This window comes from Anthonomus grandis, chromosome 11, assembly GCF_022605725.1.
Source record: "Anthonomus grandis grandis chromosome 11, icAntGran1.3, whole genome shotgun sequence".
Classification (NCBI taxonomy): domain Eukaryota; kingdom Metazoa; phylum Arthropoda; class Insecta; order Coleoptera; family Curculionidae; genus Anthonomus; species Anthonomus grandis.
This window is the reverse complement of record NC_065556.1, coordinates 22457549-22475521: the sequence shown is the minus strand read 5'-3', so window position 1 is coordinate 22475521 and position 17973 is coordinate 22457549. Positions and strand designations below refer to the sequence as shown.

Below are 17973 nucleotides of genomic sequence, written 5' to 3'. Positions count from 1 at the left end.
TTCTTGATAATTAATTTTCCTTCAGGATTTTGTTATGGATCTTTTACTAAGAGTTCCCCTTTAAGTAGTGACTTTGATGGATTATATCAAATATGCACTTTTGCACTTTTAATAATATTATTTAAAATAAACCTTACGTGTCAGAGGATATACAGTAAAATAAATGTATTCATGTTTAATTAAATTAGAATCGACCAAGCATTTATGTTTATTAAATTCGACGTGAAACTAGCGGTATATTTCCAGCTTTTTGGACTAAATTGCTGCGGCAGTGTACTAAATTTCAATCGTGTGATTATGAAGCAAATAGGACTGTTGAGTTGCAGATTTATTAATGCAAAAAATTATAAAAAAGGTTAAATAAAAATATTACAGGCACTGCATTAAACATATCCAATTAAGTTATGCATTATAATTGACACATTCAATGTAAAACCCTAGTCGTAAAAATCAATATTATAATATAAAATACATTTATAAACAGCAAAGCCGTTAAATAATGTATCAAAACAAGCATGCAACCCAACAAAGTCATTCGTATAATAATAAAAAGTTGTTTTTATTAAGGGATTATGACTGGTAATTACTGAGTTGAGTTGCATTTTTATAACCCTAGTGGATTAAAGTATATTAAGGGGGTTATGTGTACAGTTACAAATGTTAAACTGGAATGGAACAAAACGTTGGATTATATGATGAATGGAAAAGTTGGAACGTTACTTTTGTTAGATTTGAATCACATTATACAAATCGTGTTTAGTACATTTTATGAGCTTAATACTGAATGTTTTTATGGTTTGAGGGGTAATAAAGGAGGGAAAAATATCTTTAAGATAGATTTGAAGTTCTGCGTTTAAAATGAATATTAAAAGGACGTATATAATTGTAATATTTGGTGGCAAAAAACAACTCAAGCAAATATGAAACAGATATTTAAAAATGAATTTTAAATAGAGTATTTTTTATTTTGACAATTTTTGCCTAAAAATTAGTTTTTTTGAGAAACATTTATTTGATTGTATTTTAGTTAAAGCAGCTTAAATTTTTTTTAGTGGGTGGAATTACCAACAAAACATTTTTTAAATTTAATAAAAAAAAAGGTGAAATTAAAATTAAAATTAAAAAATATATTAAAATATTTGGTCGCATAGTATTTTAATAGTCATATATGCATCCATGATTTTTAATTCCTATTATTGAGTAATTTTTTATTTTAATTTATATTATCTATACTTTTTTTTTAATTCGACTTAATAAAACGATTAAAATAAAGGCAATACAAGCAAATGGAAATTTATGATAAAAATTCCCTATTTGGACTCTGGATATTCAAATAAATTTTTAATTTTGAAAATTTTTTTAAAGATTTTAGATTAAATTACAAAACGAAATTGTAAAGATAAAACACAAAATTAAAAAATTAATTAGAAACTTTTAGTTAATTCAGTTTAACATGATTGTAATAATATGTAAAAAAATAAATAAAACCAAATTAAAAATAGAAAGTTTCATAATAAAAATTTGTTTAAAATCTGAAAATAAGAAAAGGTAAAATATAAAAAAATGTAACAAAAATTTAAATCTTATAATCGACTTTCTTTGTAAGACCCTCCAGATTGATTTAAATAAGACAAAAGTCACTTTTCGTTTATTTTTAACCTTAATGTCCTTTTCTTACTCACATTATCTGTTTTACGTCTGTTCATCTATCATTCACACGGCTGTTGGCGGGAAATTCAAAATTTTAAAGATTTTTTCTGCTCAATAGTAAGACATGTTTTTCAAATCCAACTTTAAGAAAAACTTGAATTTTCAAGTCCAACTTTAAGAGAAACTAAAATTATTTTTGATTCAGAAATTTATTTCATGAATATATTTTTTTTGTTCATTTCCTTATATAAACTATATAAGGAAAATTTTTCCCGGAAATATATATATTTTTATTTTATTTTCTGTACACTAACAAAAGAGCGGAAATTAAAAAAACTGGGTTACAAATTTAAAAAAAAAAGACTTCTAGGTAAAAGCTTCGACACTAAATCAAAAATTATTTGTATTACATTATGAAGAATTAAGGGAAATGAAAACACGTAAAATTTTAAGTTAAATTTTTCATTTGCTATAGAAAAATTTTAAAAAAATGTAAAAAAATAAAAAAACGGCCTTCATGCATACTTAGGTTATGCATAAATGTTATATTGACTTAAATTAAAGTAGATATTAAATAGTCCTTTGATGTTGTGTCTCTAAATCTTAAATGCAATGACAAGGTTAAGAAAAATGAAATTAGTAGCAGTGGTTTTAATTAAAAAAATATTTAAGATGTGATATCAAAAAGAAAGTAAAATTTAACAAAAATAAACTGGAAGAATATATAACGATAAGCATAATCGATTTCCTTTTAGAATTTTCTTTAGCTTAAAATTAGGACTAAATAGAATTATTAAAAAGAAAATGTTTTTGAGCCAAAATTAATCTTTTACTAATTGTTTTTGAAAAAAAAGTTTTTTTTGTTTAAAATATTAAGAAATAAGGTTTTTTATAGACTATACGGAGATCATTTAAATTTGTTCCTAAAATATACAAATTTTCATTTTTATTTCCGTACCCTAACATAAAATCTGAAATTCAGAAAAACATTTCTTTAAAATTTTTCACCTAATTAATTATAGCAAGAACTCAGGTAAACTGAGATCTGAATTCAATAAATTTAGGATGTAAATATATTTCTATATTGACACTTGTGAATAAACTTTTTCGAAAATTAATTATTTTTTTAATCTGAAAAAGAAAAATAGCCGAAAATGTTGAAAATTTTCAAAAATTAGCTAAATCGAAAATTATTTGTATTATAATATGAAGAATAAAGGGAAATAAAAACACGCAAATTTTTTAGTAAAATTTTTCATTTGCTATAGAAAAATTTAAAAAAAACTGTAAAGAAATAAGAAAACGGCCTTCATGCATACTTAGGTTATGCATAAATGTTATATTGACTTTAATTAAAGTAGAAATTAAATAGCCCTCTGATGTTATATTTTTTAGTCTTAAATGCAATGCCAAGGTTAAGAAAAATTACTTTCGTAGCAGTGGTTTTAATTAAAAAAATATTTAAGATGTGATATCAAAAAGAAAGTAAAATTTAACAAACAAAAATGGAAGAATATATAACGTATAAGCATAATCGACGTCCTTTTAGAATTTTCTTTAGCTAAATATTAAGACTAAAAAGATTATTTAAAAAAAAATGTTTTTGAGCCAAAATGAATCTTTTACTAATTGGTTGTAAAAGTTTTTTTATAGACTATACAAAGATCATTAAAAAGTTGTAGGTAAGGTAAGGTATTGAATAAATAAAAAAATACCATGAAAAAATAAGAAAAAAGACCTCATATACAATTAGGTTATGCACACATTTTATGAATGCTTAAAATAAAGTAAAAAATATCAATATAAATATGTTGTCTATGACATACTCATAATATCATAAGGGAGTAAAGCTCTCGATGACCCCAATTTAAAAAATCTTATTTTCTTAAGCAATAAGGCGCTTCTTTTAAAAAAATTGGAGCGTAGATCTCTAAGGGATGTTCTCTACATTTTCATCCTCTCCTCGAATAGAAAAAACAAAATGTTGTTACTCTAAGAATTCATATTTTATTATTTAGAACGTGCGTGCGTTAAGAAAATACGTGGTCAAATTACAATTGGGACAGAATATTCCCAAAAGGATTTATCTAGGATTCGTAGGGATAGGTTTGTGAAAAATGATGCTTTACAGAGCGTTAGAAAGTGAAGATTTAATTTGCAATGCTAGTAGAGGCAACAGTAAATAATATTATTAATTACGTATTATATAATTAAATTCCCTTTATTACATAACCCTAAACTAATTATTTCGGGGGGATTGTATCATATTATCTCAATAAGCAAAGCTTACGCCTGGCATTTTCCGTCTGACACCGCAAAGGGAGATAATATCTTGTTTGTGAATTTCACGGTCTGCTTCAACCTTCTCATTTTCTGTCTAAACAAGGCACTTGCTCGAGGGCTCTTGGGATAATTTCCAGAATTTTATATATACATATAATAAGAGTTCAGGGAGTTTCAGGGTGAACATTTCATCTTTAAAAGTCAAACTGTTTCTTTTTTTTTATTTATATAATAAAAATGATTTCTTTTATTACTTACATCTTCAGTTCATCCCCTTCTCCTAGGAAATATCTAACAGGAACGTAGATGCAAGTTATGATAAGTGGTAGACCCCATCCGAGGATGTTCATCCATACTAGTAAGGTGCTTTGGGAGATAAAGGCCCATACTAGAACTGTGTGCAGATAAAGTCCCTCGCATAACATCCAGGAGTAGTTTGATAGTAGACATGTGTAGAGGATGTTGTATAGAGCTATGCACCAAAGCTGAAAGTTTAAAATATAAGTTTGAAGAATTTTCTTATAAAAGATTGATACTAAGATTAAATATAAGTTAGGGTATAAATTCGCTAAACATATTAAATATATTGTTTGTTATAAAGATTGAACCTCTACATGAATCTTCTAAAAGCTATTAGAACAAAAGAATTTAATTTTGTTTTTAATCTCCTGCATATGGGTATAGTGGGTATTTCCTAACTTTGGCTTATAGGTTTTCTATTTAAATAAAAGATTTTCCTTAAAAGGTTAAAGTGTGACTTATCCATCTAATAATGACTCTTTTATAATTCAATAACTACCAAAATTGCTGAAGAATAGTCACAGAAGCACTCTGAAATTTGAACATTGTGTACTGTCTATCAACATTTTTTAAATGGAATATAGCTATGCTTAACGTTTAGATCAATGTCATTTTACTAATTAGTCGCAATTGAATAACTTAAATACTTATTTATTATATCTTTTATTATAATATTAATATTTTCTAATGTATCTTTCGTTATATTCTGTAAAAAAAATCTGAAGCAAAAATAAAAAAAGGTTTTATTTTGATGGCGCTTCTTTAAATCTAAATAAAATTGTTTTCAATAAAATTAATAAACTATATCAAAATAAAAATATTAAATAAATTTTAAAAAGTAAGCAATAAATTAAATAAAAAATCTAAATTCTTATTATATAAATTTACTTAACTAATTTGTATTAAATAATATAAAATTTTAGAAAATAAAATCGGTCAATATTGAACATTATATATGTTGAATAGATTCATGGTGCTTATTGTATTTATTTGCTTGTTTACGATCATATAAATTATTTATTAAAAAACACATAAGTAATACAAAAAAAAATTAAGTGACAATGAAACATAGAAAGTGCCTAAGAAAATAAAAAAACAACATTAATTTTTATTCCTGTCGAATGTAATGAATAAATTGCCTAAAGATAAAAATAACTACAGAAAATTAAAAAATTAAATTAATTAATAAATTTCATAAAAAATTTAAAAGTAAAATATTTTTTAAATTTCAATTTATTAAAAAAATTAAAATTAAGATCTAGTCGTTGTATATTAATTTACCTATTTCTTCCTTAACCAATCAATAAACTACATATAAATACAGTATAAAATAAAATGAAATTAAAATAATAATGTATGTAATATATATTGTATTGAATAAGATTTTTAAAAATAAAAATTTCAAAACAAAAATACTTAAAAAATGAAACTATATTGTATTTGTAAAGAAAATCTATAGAATACTTATTTTAATAAGTAAAAAAAATGCAGAAAAAAAATACATTGATTTTACTTTAATAAAGTATTAATAATATAAATATGATTTACCATAAAATTTAGATAAATAATATTATAAATATATTGTGCAAACCTTTGTTATTTTGTTTTGTTTATAATATAATAAAAGTTAAAATTATATTATTTCAATTTAATGTTTTAAAGATATATTAAGAAATATATTATTTACTATTTAACAAAATAAATAAAAAATAATTATTTGCTTGTTAACGATTATAAAAATCATTTATTAAAGTACATATAAATATGAAAAGAAAACTATTTAAAAAATAAAACATTTGTACAAAGTTACATTGTTATAAAATGTAATGAATAAATTGCTTCAGAGTGAAAATGCATAGTTTTAATTTAAGTAATATAAAAAGAATTAAACAGCAAATTGAATGAATAAATTTGTTTTAAAAAAGTTAATTATTCTTTTCATTTTAATTTAATGGGAAAATAAAAATTAACAATCTCATATATGGCAATAATATATTAATTTACATAATTCTTCATTAATTAATCAATAAACTACATACAATGGCAAAGCAAATTATAATGAAACTACAATACATAAAGTATATGAGACAAAAATTATTTATAATATACAAATATAATAAATAATTAAACGAAAACAAATATCTAAAGTTTTCATTATGCATATTAAAAAGGGTTCCTAAAACAGGAGTAAAAGAATACATATTTTTTAATTATTATTGAATTATTTAATTTATGCTCTTGTCTAAGAATAAATTTTATCATATTTAGGAAAATAAAATATTTTAGTTAAAATAATTCAAATATTTTAGTTTTTTTTTAACCATAAGAGTAAATTATTTTTAGTTAGTTTTAGTGGTTTTAAATGTGATTACTTACAGGTGGTTAAATAAATAATTAATATTTTATAAACCTTGAAATTTTAATTATTAATATTGTGTACTGTAATTTTGGTCAATTTTAACAAAATTTTAAATAGATTCAGTAAAATGACGCTGACTTATTACATTTATTAAAAGAAAGCTCCGAATTAATAACAGTAAGTCTGCTTTATTTAAGCAACATATAAATTAATTCTTTTGCCCTAGTACTTCAAAACCAATTTTTCAATAATTTTTTTCACGTCCTGCCCTTTTTTATGATAAAATTACACGCTCAGACTTTTTTGACCCTAAAAATTCAATTTTATATGAAAAAAAGCATTGATGAAATTATAGCGCGGTATAAATTTGCTTACATGGATACGGAAGGAAAGCAAATAGACTTTTAAAGGAAAAAATCATTCAGTGGTGAAAATTTGATTAAGGAAACGGAAACGTCTTACGTGTTTGGGTCTTATCATAAAGCAGAGTTAATTATACCCATACAAACTCAATTTAAGATGACTAAAACCATATAGAAACGTAAAAATGGTATCCATTAAAGTTATGCATAAATTTTTTGAAGTTAATTTTTCAACTCCTCTAATATCGGACATTTTATTCAAAAGAGGTACAATGTTAACGCTCTAAAACCACCATCAACTTCATGATTGCGACATCGAAAGCCAGTTTAGCCGAATGCATTTTTCCCCACGTTTTATAACGGCACAATGCGCTTTTGTAATTGAAGCACACGGATTACAAAAGTTTCCGGAAACTTTTCGGTGGACGGTATTTTCACGTGGCGAAACTTTTCTATAATGAAGTGTATTTGGGGAAATTTCTATAGGGAAGCCGTTCGGAAAATTACCTTATTGGTAATTGAAAAACTGTCTTTTTGTCCTAGCAGGGGGACAATAAATTTTCAGGCGAAATTAAACTCTACATATAAGTTTCACGGATGTTTTATTATTAAAGGCCATAAATAACCGAGCATATCTAGTTTTACTATCGGGAGGTAAACCATGGTATATATAAATCCATCAGGAGCTTAATATAATTTTCAGCATGAAATAACGCATATAAGCTATATAAGCTTTAATTTTTTTAATAAAACACATCAATAATGGCAAAAAATTAAGACTATTTTATTTGAAAATCTGAGCCCTCATCGCCCAGCATAATACTTATTATTTATTTTTTGTAAAGCATAAACATGATTCTGTTCAGCTACACAACTACAATATAACTTTATAATCAAATATACTAAAAAAACCAGCTTTTTTCCATGTTATATTAAATCTGTTCTTGGCCTTTTGTAGGAAACTTATTTCGAAACTCCATTCGAAGGAAAATAAAATGTAAAATATGTAACGCAATTTCCAATCTTGGAAATTTGATCCGAGTCATCGAGTATAAGTTTGTGTTGCTAGAAATTTCAATAGGGCATGTTGTTTGTTCTATTTTTTTGGATAAAAAAAGAGGCCCATTTAATACTTAAAATAAACTGAACTCAGTATAATCTAGTAACAGTAATTATTTTTAATTATTACCTACTGAGAAAAATAATTAAAAAATTTTCATTTTATAAATAGTTTAATAATTCAATACATTTTTATTAGTAAAATATATATAATTTTAAAATACTGATAATGAAAATATTTTGTCATTATTGCGCTGATCAGTCATGAAAACAATTTTTTACTTAAGTTTTCATATAAAATATTAATTTGTACTATATTACTTTAAATAAGTAACAAATTCAAAAACCTCATAAAAATATCTTTTTTGGCAAAAAAATTTATTTCAAAAAACGTTTACAAAGCCTTATAGCTCTTAAAAAATCCCGAAAGAATCTCGTAAGTAAATATTTTTACTTAGATGCTATTGTACCTTTGAAAACAGACTCATATTTTATTAAGATCCAAACATCCCGCCGTATATCTTAGTGTGCAAATACAAAAAGGGAAGAAAAGAAAATGAAATTCCAAATCTGAATTTCTTTTTTGTCTCACGTACCGCTCACGCTATCTCTGCTACGAGTTGAAATTAGTTTTTTGAATTTAAATCATCATATTACCTACTCTAGACGTTGTCATGAACATAATTCAATTTATTAATGAAAAAACATTTTTTTTTTAATTATTAACGGCCAATTAAATTTATTACGCTATAGTGTACTGCATCATCAATCATAGACCATAATTACTTACAGAAACTGACAAGGTACGTCGATAAATTATGTTACAAGTTTATCTTTGGTCAGCAGGACTGTAGAGCACACAGCCATAAAATTTGTCTTTAATTAATTATCACACGTAACTTTGCTAACGTCATATTAATACAAGATATCAATTATTTATGACGTAAGATAAGCCAGAGCAGAGCTGTGTCTCTTCAAATGTAATTATTGTGAATGTTCGTCACCATCTTAATGGGTATAAGCAAACCACAATGTAGCACCGTGTTAATTTGCTCCAAAGTTAACGAAGTCCTTGTGGTAGATATACGAGACATGCCCAAGGGTATATGCATATTTGTAATTGGCTTAGTCCTATTGTAATTGAAAAAAAATAAATCGTGTCCACTTATATGCACACTTTGTTTAATTTAATTGCCTTATGTCTTATTAGGTTAAAATTTGAAATTTATGTATAAATTATTGAGTAGTTATTATTTAGAAAGGTACAAAAACTTTATATATGGATAATTCGAGAAGCTAGAAAATGAACTGCAGTAATTAGGAAATTAGTGATTAATCAATAACTGTATGTCAGGTGATATTTTTAATATAAGAAGTGTACATCATGCCCATTTAAGTTTTGCACAATTCTTAGTTTTTTTAATTGGTATATTATTAAAATGGAATAAAACTATGATGGTGTATTTTTTTGCATCAAATTGACCAAAGGATATTATGAAATTTGTAAAAAAATTTGTAAATAACTTTTTTCATTTCTTTTCAAGGCAGTTGTTACATTGTAGTCTTTTCTAAAGTTCAACTCTTTTTCTGAAAAAAATGTTGTAAAAGTTTAAGAAATTTTGCAAAAATGGCAATAATGGAAGTAAATGGTGCAATTATGTATTTGTTTACGTTATCCATACAGTCTCTTAATTTCTTTAAAGTTTCATACTTGTATTTAAATAACAGATACGTTATTTTAATAAAAATTACATGATAATACCATAGTCTATATTAAAGTAAAGAGGATTTTAAGGTAGCATAATTTTTATATAAAAAAAAAATTAAATTTTTGTTTTAATTTTGAGAAACAATAGTAAATCGTATATTATTACAATTTATAAATTATTTAATTTTTATGTGAAAAACATTAAAAACTGGAAAAAATGAGGCTGTAAGAAAAAACTAAATAAAATTGCTAATGATGTTATTGTAAAAAAATAGAGTCGTGTCCATTAAAATTATGCACCTTTTACGTTTAATATATGTAACTTATATTTTATTAGGTTGAAATTTCATTTGCATCTATAAAGTAATACTGTTAATATATAATTATTTTTAAAAAATACTTACAAAAAATTTTTAATAAATTTGAAAATGGAAAAACATTACTGCAATAATTTTGAAATTACATTAATTATTATTTTAATTAATTAAAAGTGTGCATCGTATTCATTTGGGTCTTGAATAATTTTCACTTTATTTTATTTATATATTTAAAAAAAAATGAACCATATTTTAAATTATATATTATTATAGAAATATTTTAATTATTTTATTTAATATTTATATTTGAAAATATAAAAGTTGAAAAAAAAAACATGATTTAACGTAAAACTTTAAAAAATTTTAATACTGTATTCATAAGAGTGGTGTTCATTTAATCTACGCACCATAACTTTTAATTTAATTAGACTAAAATTACGTATAAATTATAGCTGTTAATGTGTAATTTTTTTTGTAATTTTTATAAAAGAACTGCAAGAACCTAATTTTTGGAAAATTTGAAAATACAAAAACAATACCGCAATAATTTAGAAATTGCATTAATTATTAACTTGGCCAGGAAATATTTTTAACATAAGAAATTTGCATGGTGTTTACTTAAGTTTTGGATGATTTTTATTTGTTTATTCTACAAACATTTAATATAACGAAGTTTGTAAAAAAACTACATTGTTCTTTTTTAATTTCTTTTTAATGCAGTTAAATAAATATTATGAAATTATATAAAAGTTATAGCAAAATTGTAAGCCTGATATTTATTAAAATTGGTTTTCTTCTAGGTAGGTAAAATTTGTAGTAAAATAAAACGGCCTTAAATGCTCAAAAGAAAAGGACTGAATTAAATTTGGTATGAAATTACAAGAAATATATAGAAAAAAAGTGTCAACGCTGTAGACTAAGGTTGAAATCACTTTCTGACATAATATTCAATTTAAATAAATAGCTAATATAGTATAATATATTTTTTTAAATGCATGACATTAAAATAAATATTTTAAAAAGTTTTATCTACTGTGTTGGAAATATTCTAGTAATAAGGCATGATGTTCCGGTTCACTTATATTATGCATACATTGGTCAATTTAAGCTTTTTTTTATTTTTAACCAGTAATTTAAAAAAACTTCATATGTAAAAAGTATTTTTTTTATTTGGCAAAATGAAGTATAAAAATTCACTATCTTATAATTTTAAATTAACCTGTAATTTCAAAAAAGTAATATAAATGTTAAAATAAGCTCTGTTAAAAAAAATCTCCTCTGTTAATGAAGTTAAGAAAAAAAATATTTGTTAATAAATTTACGTTTTTTTTTTATCATAAATCTGTACTATATTTTTGATCCTACCTTATTTTGAATTCTATTTAATTTTTTAGAAATTAATTTAGAAAATACGGACCCTTCGTTTAGTTTCTGCCTTATTTTGTTCCACGAACAAAGCAAATTATTAGACCTAAAAGAAATTATAGTGCATTACACCTACTTCTCACGAAAGTGGGTTGGGTTTTATGCCCCGATACTACCGTTTGTTCAAGAAAGCAGAAAGGAAATTGATTTTCTATTTACCACCGTTAAATTTCCTTTTTTTTTCAAGTGCTTCACTCATCCCCTTGTTTTGGTTTCAAAGAAGTTTTTTCATAAACTTCCATTACTCATCAGACACCTAGTAAACAACTGTTTATATTTAAGATGGTAAAATTAATCTTATCCCTATTTTAATTAAACCACCATCGCTATAATGACCTGTTAATATTCATAACCCACATGACACCTACGCTAGGTTTAACGTGTTTATTCATATTAGGATCGCGCATAATAAATAGACCAATTTATTAAAAAGAATGCTACTATAAAAAAATAAATTAGAAGAAGTACTATTATAATGTTTAATGTATACTTTATAATGTTTACTTTAAAGTGTAATGACGGCAATATTGGGATCAATTAAGTTTTCGTTTAAATAAAATACGTTAAACCTATACTCAAAAAACTTCTAAGTAAATATGTAAAACATCAATTTAAACGTAAATTTACTTAAATTTTTGTTTATATTTAGACGTTTTGTAATTTAAAATTGAATTACAAATGATTTATACTCAAATTAGTAATTTATATATCAAACAGTTTTCGAATTTTACACAAGCATGATTCTTTTAATTTATTTTATGCTATGTGTGGAAAACTCGGTGTTGCTTTTCATAAAATCTACTCATAAATTTAAAAATGAATGTTCTATTCCTAGTTACTGACCACAATTTAATTAAAAAGAAGTGGAAACCATATGCATTTAAGTTATGCATTTTTTATATATTCTTTTTTTAAATAAAATTGAAATTTCAGAGAGTTTTTAAAGCAAACAATAAATTTACCTTAATTTATTTCTTTTTTGGAAAATTCTAATCAATTCACAATTAAAAAAAAATATATAAACAATTTAAACATATATTTTTAATATCATATTAAATTACAAATGTAGAAGTCGGATTTATTAAGATTATGCAATTGATTGCCTTGAAACTAATTTATAATTGTTCTTTTAAAAAGTTATCAAAATATTTTTGAATTTCACACAAGCATGATTCTTTTAATTTATTATATACTATTTGTGAAAAATTTGATGTTGTTTTTATGAAAACTACTCATGAATTTTAAAAAAATATTGTTTTGTCATCTGGTCACTCACCATATTTTAATTACAAACAAGTGAAAACCATATGCATTTAAGTTATGCGTTTTTTATATCTTTTTTCGTTTTTAAAAAATAAATTGCAAATGCAGCGAATTTTTAAAACAAAATTTGAATCTTCCATAATTTATTACTTCTTTAGAAGTTTCTAATAAGTTGCCAATTTGAGAAAAGCAAAATTTACCTAATTTAAAAATGTAAACCTAATTTTTAATTTCATATTAAATTAAAAAAGTGTAAGTCGGTCTTATTAAGACTATGCAATTAAATGAATGCAAGTAAAACTAAGTAAAATTTATATATATTTATTTGTAAATAAAATATGGCATAATAATATTTACTTAGGTATATATATTCCAAAGTAAATGGGTAAAACGCTATTTTAAAAGTATTTATATTTCGTTCTTTATTTAGACATTTTATAATATAAAATTAAATGAAAAATAATTTAGACGTAAAAAAGTCATTTTTATATCAAACACTTTTTGAATTTCACACAAGCGTGATTCTTTTAATTTATTATATGCTATGTGAAAAAGAGGGACGTTACTGGTCACTCACACTTTCATATTTTAATTAAAAACAAGTGGGAACAGCATCCATTTAAATTATGCTTTTTTAAAACTGTATTTCCTTTTAAAAAATACAATTACAATTGCAGGGAATTTTTAAAGCAAGCATTGAATTTGCCTCAATTTACGGTTTATGAAGTTAAAAAAATTACAATTTGAGACAAGGAGAACATAAATAATATTGAATTATCTTATCAAATAATAAATGTGAGAGTCGCATTTATTTCGACTATGCAATTTTCATAAAAATTTATGTATAAATATTAGAAAAAAAAGACTGCAAAAAGTAATAATTTTAAGTAAACAATTTTTTTAAAATTAATTTCAACATTCTTTTTGATAAATTTCAAAAAGTGAAAACAAAATTGTATTTATAAATTTAATAATACATCAATAAAAAATTTTGACATTACGAGGTGGTCATATCTATAAAAAAAGACCTGAGTACCGTGTCGCCTTAGATTATGTATTTTAAATATATAAAATTACAAATAGAAAAAAAAATTAGGTTTGTCATTATTTTAACTCAACTCCAAACTCCAAATCCAACAATCTAATTGATATCAGAACGGCGATCTGCTAAACTCAACCCCAAAAAAACCTCTAACGGAAAACGTGAATGGATACGATTAAGGGCCATAAATCACAGCAATTGATCTGATTTGGGTCCGAAGGTGTGGGCTTAGAATCAATAATTGATTGCTTTAGGATTGCATTGTTAGGAGAGGGTTTAAAATTAAACAATTCACCCCCGACCAAATATATGTTTAAAGGTTGCCTTAAGACGATTAAATTTAATCTGGTTATAGTTAGATTTAATTTAAAAATGCCCATTTAAGTTATGCAAGAATTACCTAATTATTTGATGTTTTGAAAAGACATAAACTGTTTTATTATTCAAAAATACTTAAATATGCTCCAGAAATTTTTCGATAACTTTAATGAATTATTTCAAGTTTATTAACTAAATTACTTTTGGGTTAAGACAATAAATATAAAAGTTCAATTTGTTTCTTTAATTGGATACCTTTATGATTTAACTTCTTTTTCCGAACAATAAAAGAAATACAACTTTACTTAAACCATCCTTTAATTGTAAACCCTGTTAACAATAAAACGAACACAATCAGTCTGGGTCTTTGATTCAGACAGTTGAGTGGCCTGGCAACGTAATTTCTGGCCTTTGAAGTCAATCAGCCACCCTTTATAACAATTTTATTGTACACAAAGGTAAACAGACTCTTGACAATTAAAGAACCAACAAATAAGTTTTTCATGTAAAACATGTTTATTATTACAGAGACAAACAATAATTGAAACACAATATTAATATACACCATTATATAAATTATTAAACATATTTGGAGATTTTAAATAGTAAATGTGAATCATGCCGCTGTGAGTTATGCACAGTATAAAAACTTGTATTGTCGAAGTTAATTCGAAAAAGAAGATCTAAGTATAATAAATTTTTGCCACGGTCAACATCAAGAATTCCATCCCAAACATCTTAGAATTTAATTGCCTTTTGGGTCTAATTGAGTAATTAGAGCCGGAGACAATTAAAACCGGGCTAATTCCATTTTCGTGTTAAGATAAAATTAACGACGATCATCTTAATACGGAAACGAGAAGTGGCCTTGAAGTGGCTGAGGCTGTAAAATTAATTTTCCTTAGGTATTTAATGAAATTAATTTTTCTCTGAAAGTAAGATTAACCGCAAATATTCGTAGGAGCAGTCGAAGAGCGGATGTTCAACGACAAATGTGAAAATCGACATGTAATTTAATTTGACTCTATAGTAGGAAGGTTGGCGCTTTTAATTTAATGTTATTAATCATGGGTTTGATTTGCGTTTAGCAAAAGGTCTTAGTTAAATAATTCATTGATTTGAGTGTATCCTACTCGATAAAGGTAACTTATTTAATTTGACCGTAAGATGAATAATCTATTATTATATCAGAACTTTAATATGTTTAAATTAACCCTTACGCTTTTATGTTAAATCTTCTAAATATACTAGTTTTTTTTAAATAGTTGCATTTTTGTTGTTACTTACCAATATAGTAACTTATAGTACTTTAATACTAAATCTACTTAGATATAAAAAAGCAAGATCTTTCTATTTAAAATCGTTTAATCATTTTTAGTTTAATATTATTTATGTGAATTTTATTATTCAAATTTTTACGCATAATTTTGCTTTTAGTATTTAAAAAATTTTACTTACATTTTTATGTAAATTTTAATTATAAAATTTCGTATACGACATTCTGTTTAATTATGCCTACATTTTAAGTGTGTAAAATTTTTTTAGTAAATATTGTTTTATTGCAACTAAGCTACTTTAAAAATTTGCTGCTTAAATATGAATTAAAAAAGGTGTTTTTAAAATTGAGAAATTTTTGAAAATATCCCTTTATACCTTAATTAGGATATTACTTAGACCACTTAGTCCAAGCTCATGAAATCCTTCTTTCAGGCACATAAACCCGTTTTGCGTCAGTTAAAGGCTCCCTTTAGGTATTCAGTTAGTGAGATGAGATACTTAGTCCAGGATATTAAGTTCAATAAGCACTTTAGGTACCTGGAAATAACCTGTAAATAAGTTCTTAAAATGTGGCTAATTAATGGAAAGGTCTGGAATAAGTGACCAATTACAGAAGTACTTCAAATGCCTAGAAGATGGTCATTGATTAATTCAAGGGCCTGGAATAGGAATTTAATTAATTAAAAAATTTCCATAACTTAATTTAAATTCATACAAGTAACTTTTAAGTAATTTAATTTCCTGGAATAAGTGCCTAAAAAATCTAGACAAGTCACTGATTAATTTTTGTTATTTTATTTACCAATCTGCCATCTTATAAACTATATTTACACATTAATATATATTTTAGTATATTATATGAAAATTTTAATTTTTTTAAGTAAATATGTCCTAAAGGCTTTTAAATTATGCATAACTAATTTAATTTTTTTATAATTAAATATATTTAATGTTTTTTGGTATAAACCTAATTTTCTTTTATTTCATAATAGACTACTTGTACAAATTTCTATTTTGGTATATATTAAGATGTATATCAAAAAAATATATATAGTAGAAAATTTTATTAAAATACCTATCAAATTATAGATAATATTTAAATTTTTCGCGAAATTTTAATTTATAATGATCCGTATCCTCTTTAATTATGCCCTAATTTTTTTTACAATTTTTTCATGATTTTTTAAACTATTTACATTGTAGCTCTAGTTATAATCTTAGAATGCTTTATTTAAAATAAACTCTTATATGTTAAAATACATTTTGTATACCAATCGTCCATCTTATAATATATTTATAAACAAATATATATTTTAGTATATTAGATGAAATTTTAATTTTTCCTAAAATAAATGTATGTCATATCTTTTTAAATTATGCACAAATTATTAAAATTTGTTACAATATATAATCATATATATATTTTTGTTGTAAACCAATTTTTCTTTAATTAATAACTGGTTATTGTTTGATGTCTTTATTTGCTATATCTTAGGATGTGTGTCATATTCTTGTATTTATGCAAAAATTACTTATATTTTGTATGCGAATATGATACCTTATGACATATTTTCACACTGAATTAGTGTGTATATTAGAATAAATTATTATAAATAATATTTATCATATTCTTTTAAATTATGCTTAAGCTATTTAAGTTTATTATATAAAAATATGTTTTGTTTGTTATAAAATACTTTTTTAAAAAATATATTTTTTAGTTATTCCCTAGAATTATCATTACATTTAACTTTTTTTTGGCAAATATAAAATTGTTATGTCTTACTACTTATTTAAAAATAGTTAACAAAAAAAGTTTTTATAAGTCAATATCCCACGTTATAATATTTTAATAAAGTGCGTATCAAATGCTCTTAAATTATGCAAACATTAATTAATTTGTGTTTAAATATCGATAAATCATTTAAAATTTAATATGTTTGTTTATCCAGAAGTTAACAAAAAAAAATGTTGGTAAAGCTTTTGTTTAATTTTTTTTACCTTATAATTCAACTAATTACATATTTTTTATTCAATATTAATATATCTATATTCTTGAGTCCCAATATTTGCTAATTCATAAGGAATTTTTTCGATTACTAATGATATCCTTAGCCTATAACGATAAGATTACTTAAAATTTTCCTTATTTAGATCCTTAAAACAAATACAAATATTCATTCATTAATCATTTACTACCAGCAAAAAATTAATTAATCTTGCCTATAACCTATAAGGATTAAATAAGAGTCTGTGATTTATTTCTTAAAAAAGTGATTTATTATTTAACCTTTGTGTCATTATCAAAAAAAAAGGGAAAGGCTCTAGAAGAGATTCAGAGAGGTAAAGTAGAGAAAATGGTCTTTTTTTCCTTCTTCGTTCAAGACAAATGATATATTTTTAGGGTGTGTTTAATCCCTTATTTCACTATAATTTCTATTTAATAAGAGGACATCGTAAATGCAGAAAGAACGTAAAGGTTAGGACTTCAATCATTTACCTAAATGTACGGTTAGGTATGTTTAATCCTATTAGTTAAAAAAACATAAACCAGTCTAAAAATAATTAAAAAATAAAAAACAAAAAAAGCACTTCAATTACTAATACCA

General features: G+C 23.9%; 1 protein-coding gene across 5 annotated transcripts in view; it reads right to left on the bottom strand.

Moving 5' to 3' along the window:
- LOC126742054 (calcitonin gene-related peptide type 1 receptor) overlaps positions 1-17973 on the bottom strand; it is a 106824-nt gene that overhangs the window by 22593 nt on the left and 66258 nt on the right. For all 5 annotated transcript variants that reach the window (XM_050448577.1, XM_050448580.1, XM_050448579.1 and 2 more), the window contains exon 7: positions 4192-4418. In XM_050448577.1, coding sequence (XP_050304534.1) covers positions 4192-4418 — 227 coding nt within the window. The remainder of the gene's footprint in view (positions 1-4191; positions 4419-17973) is intronic.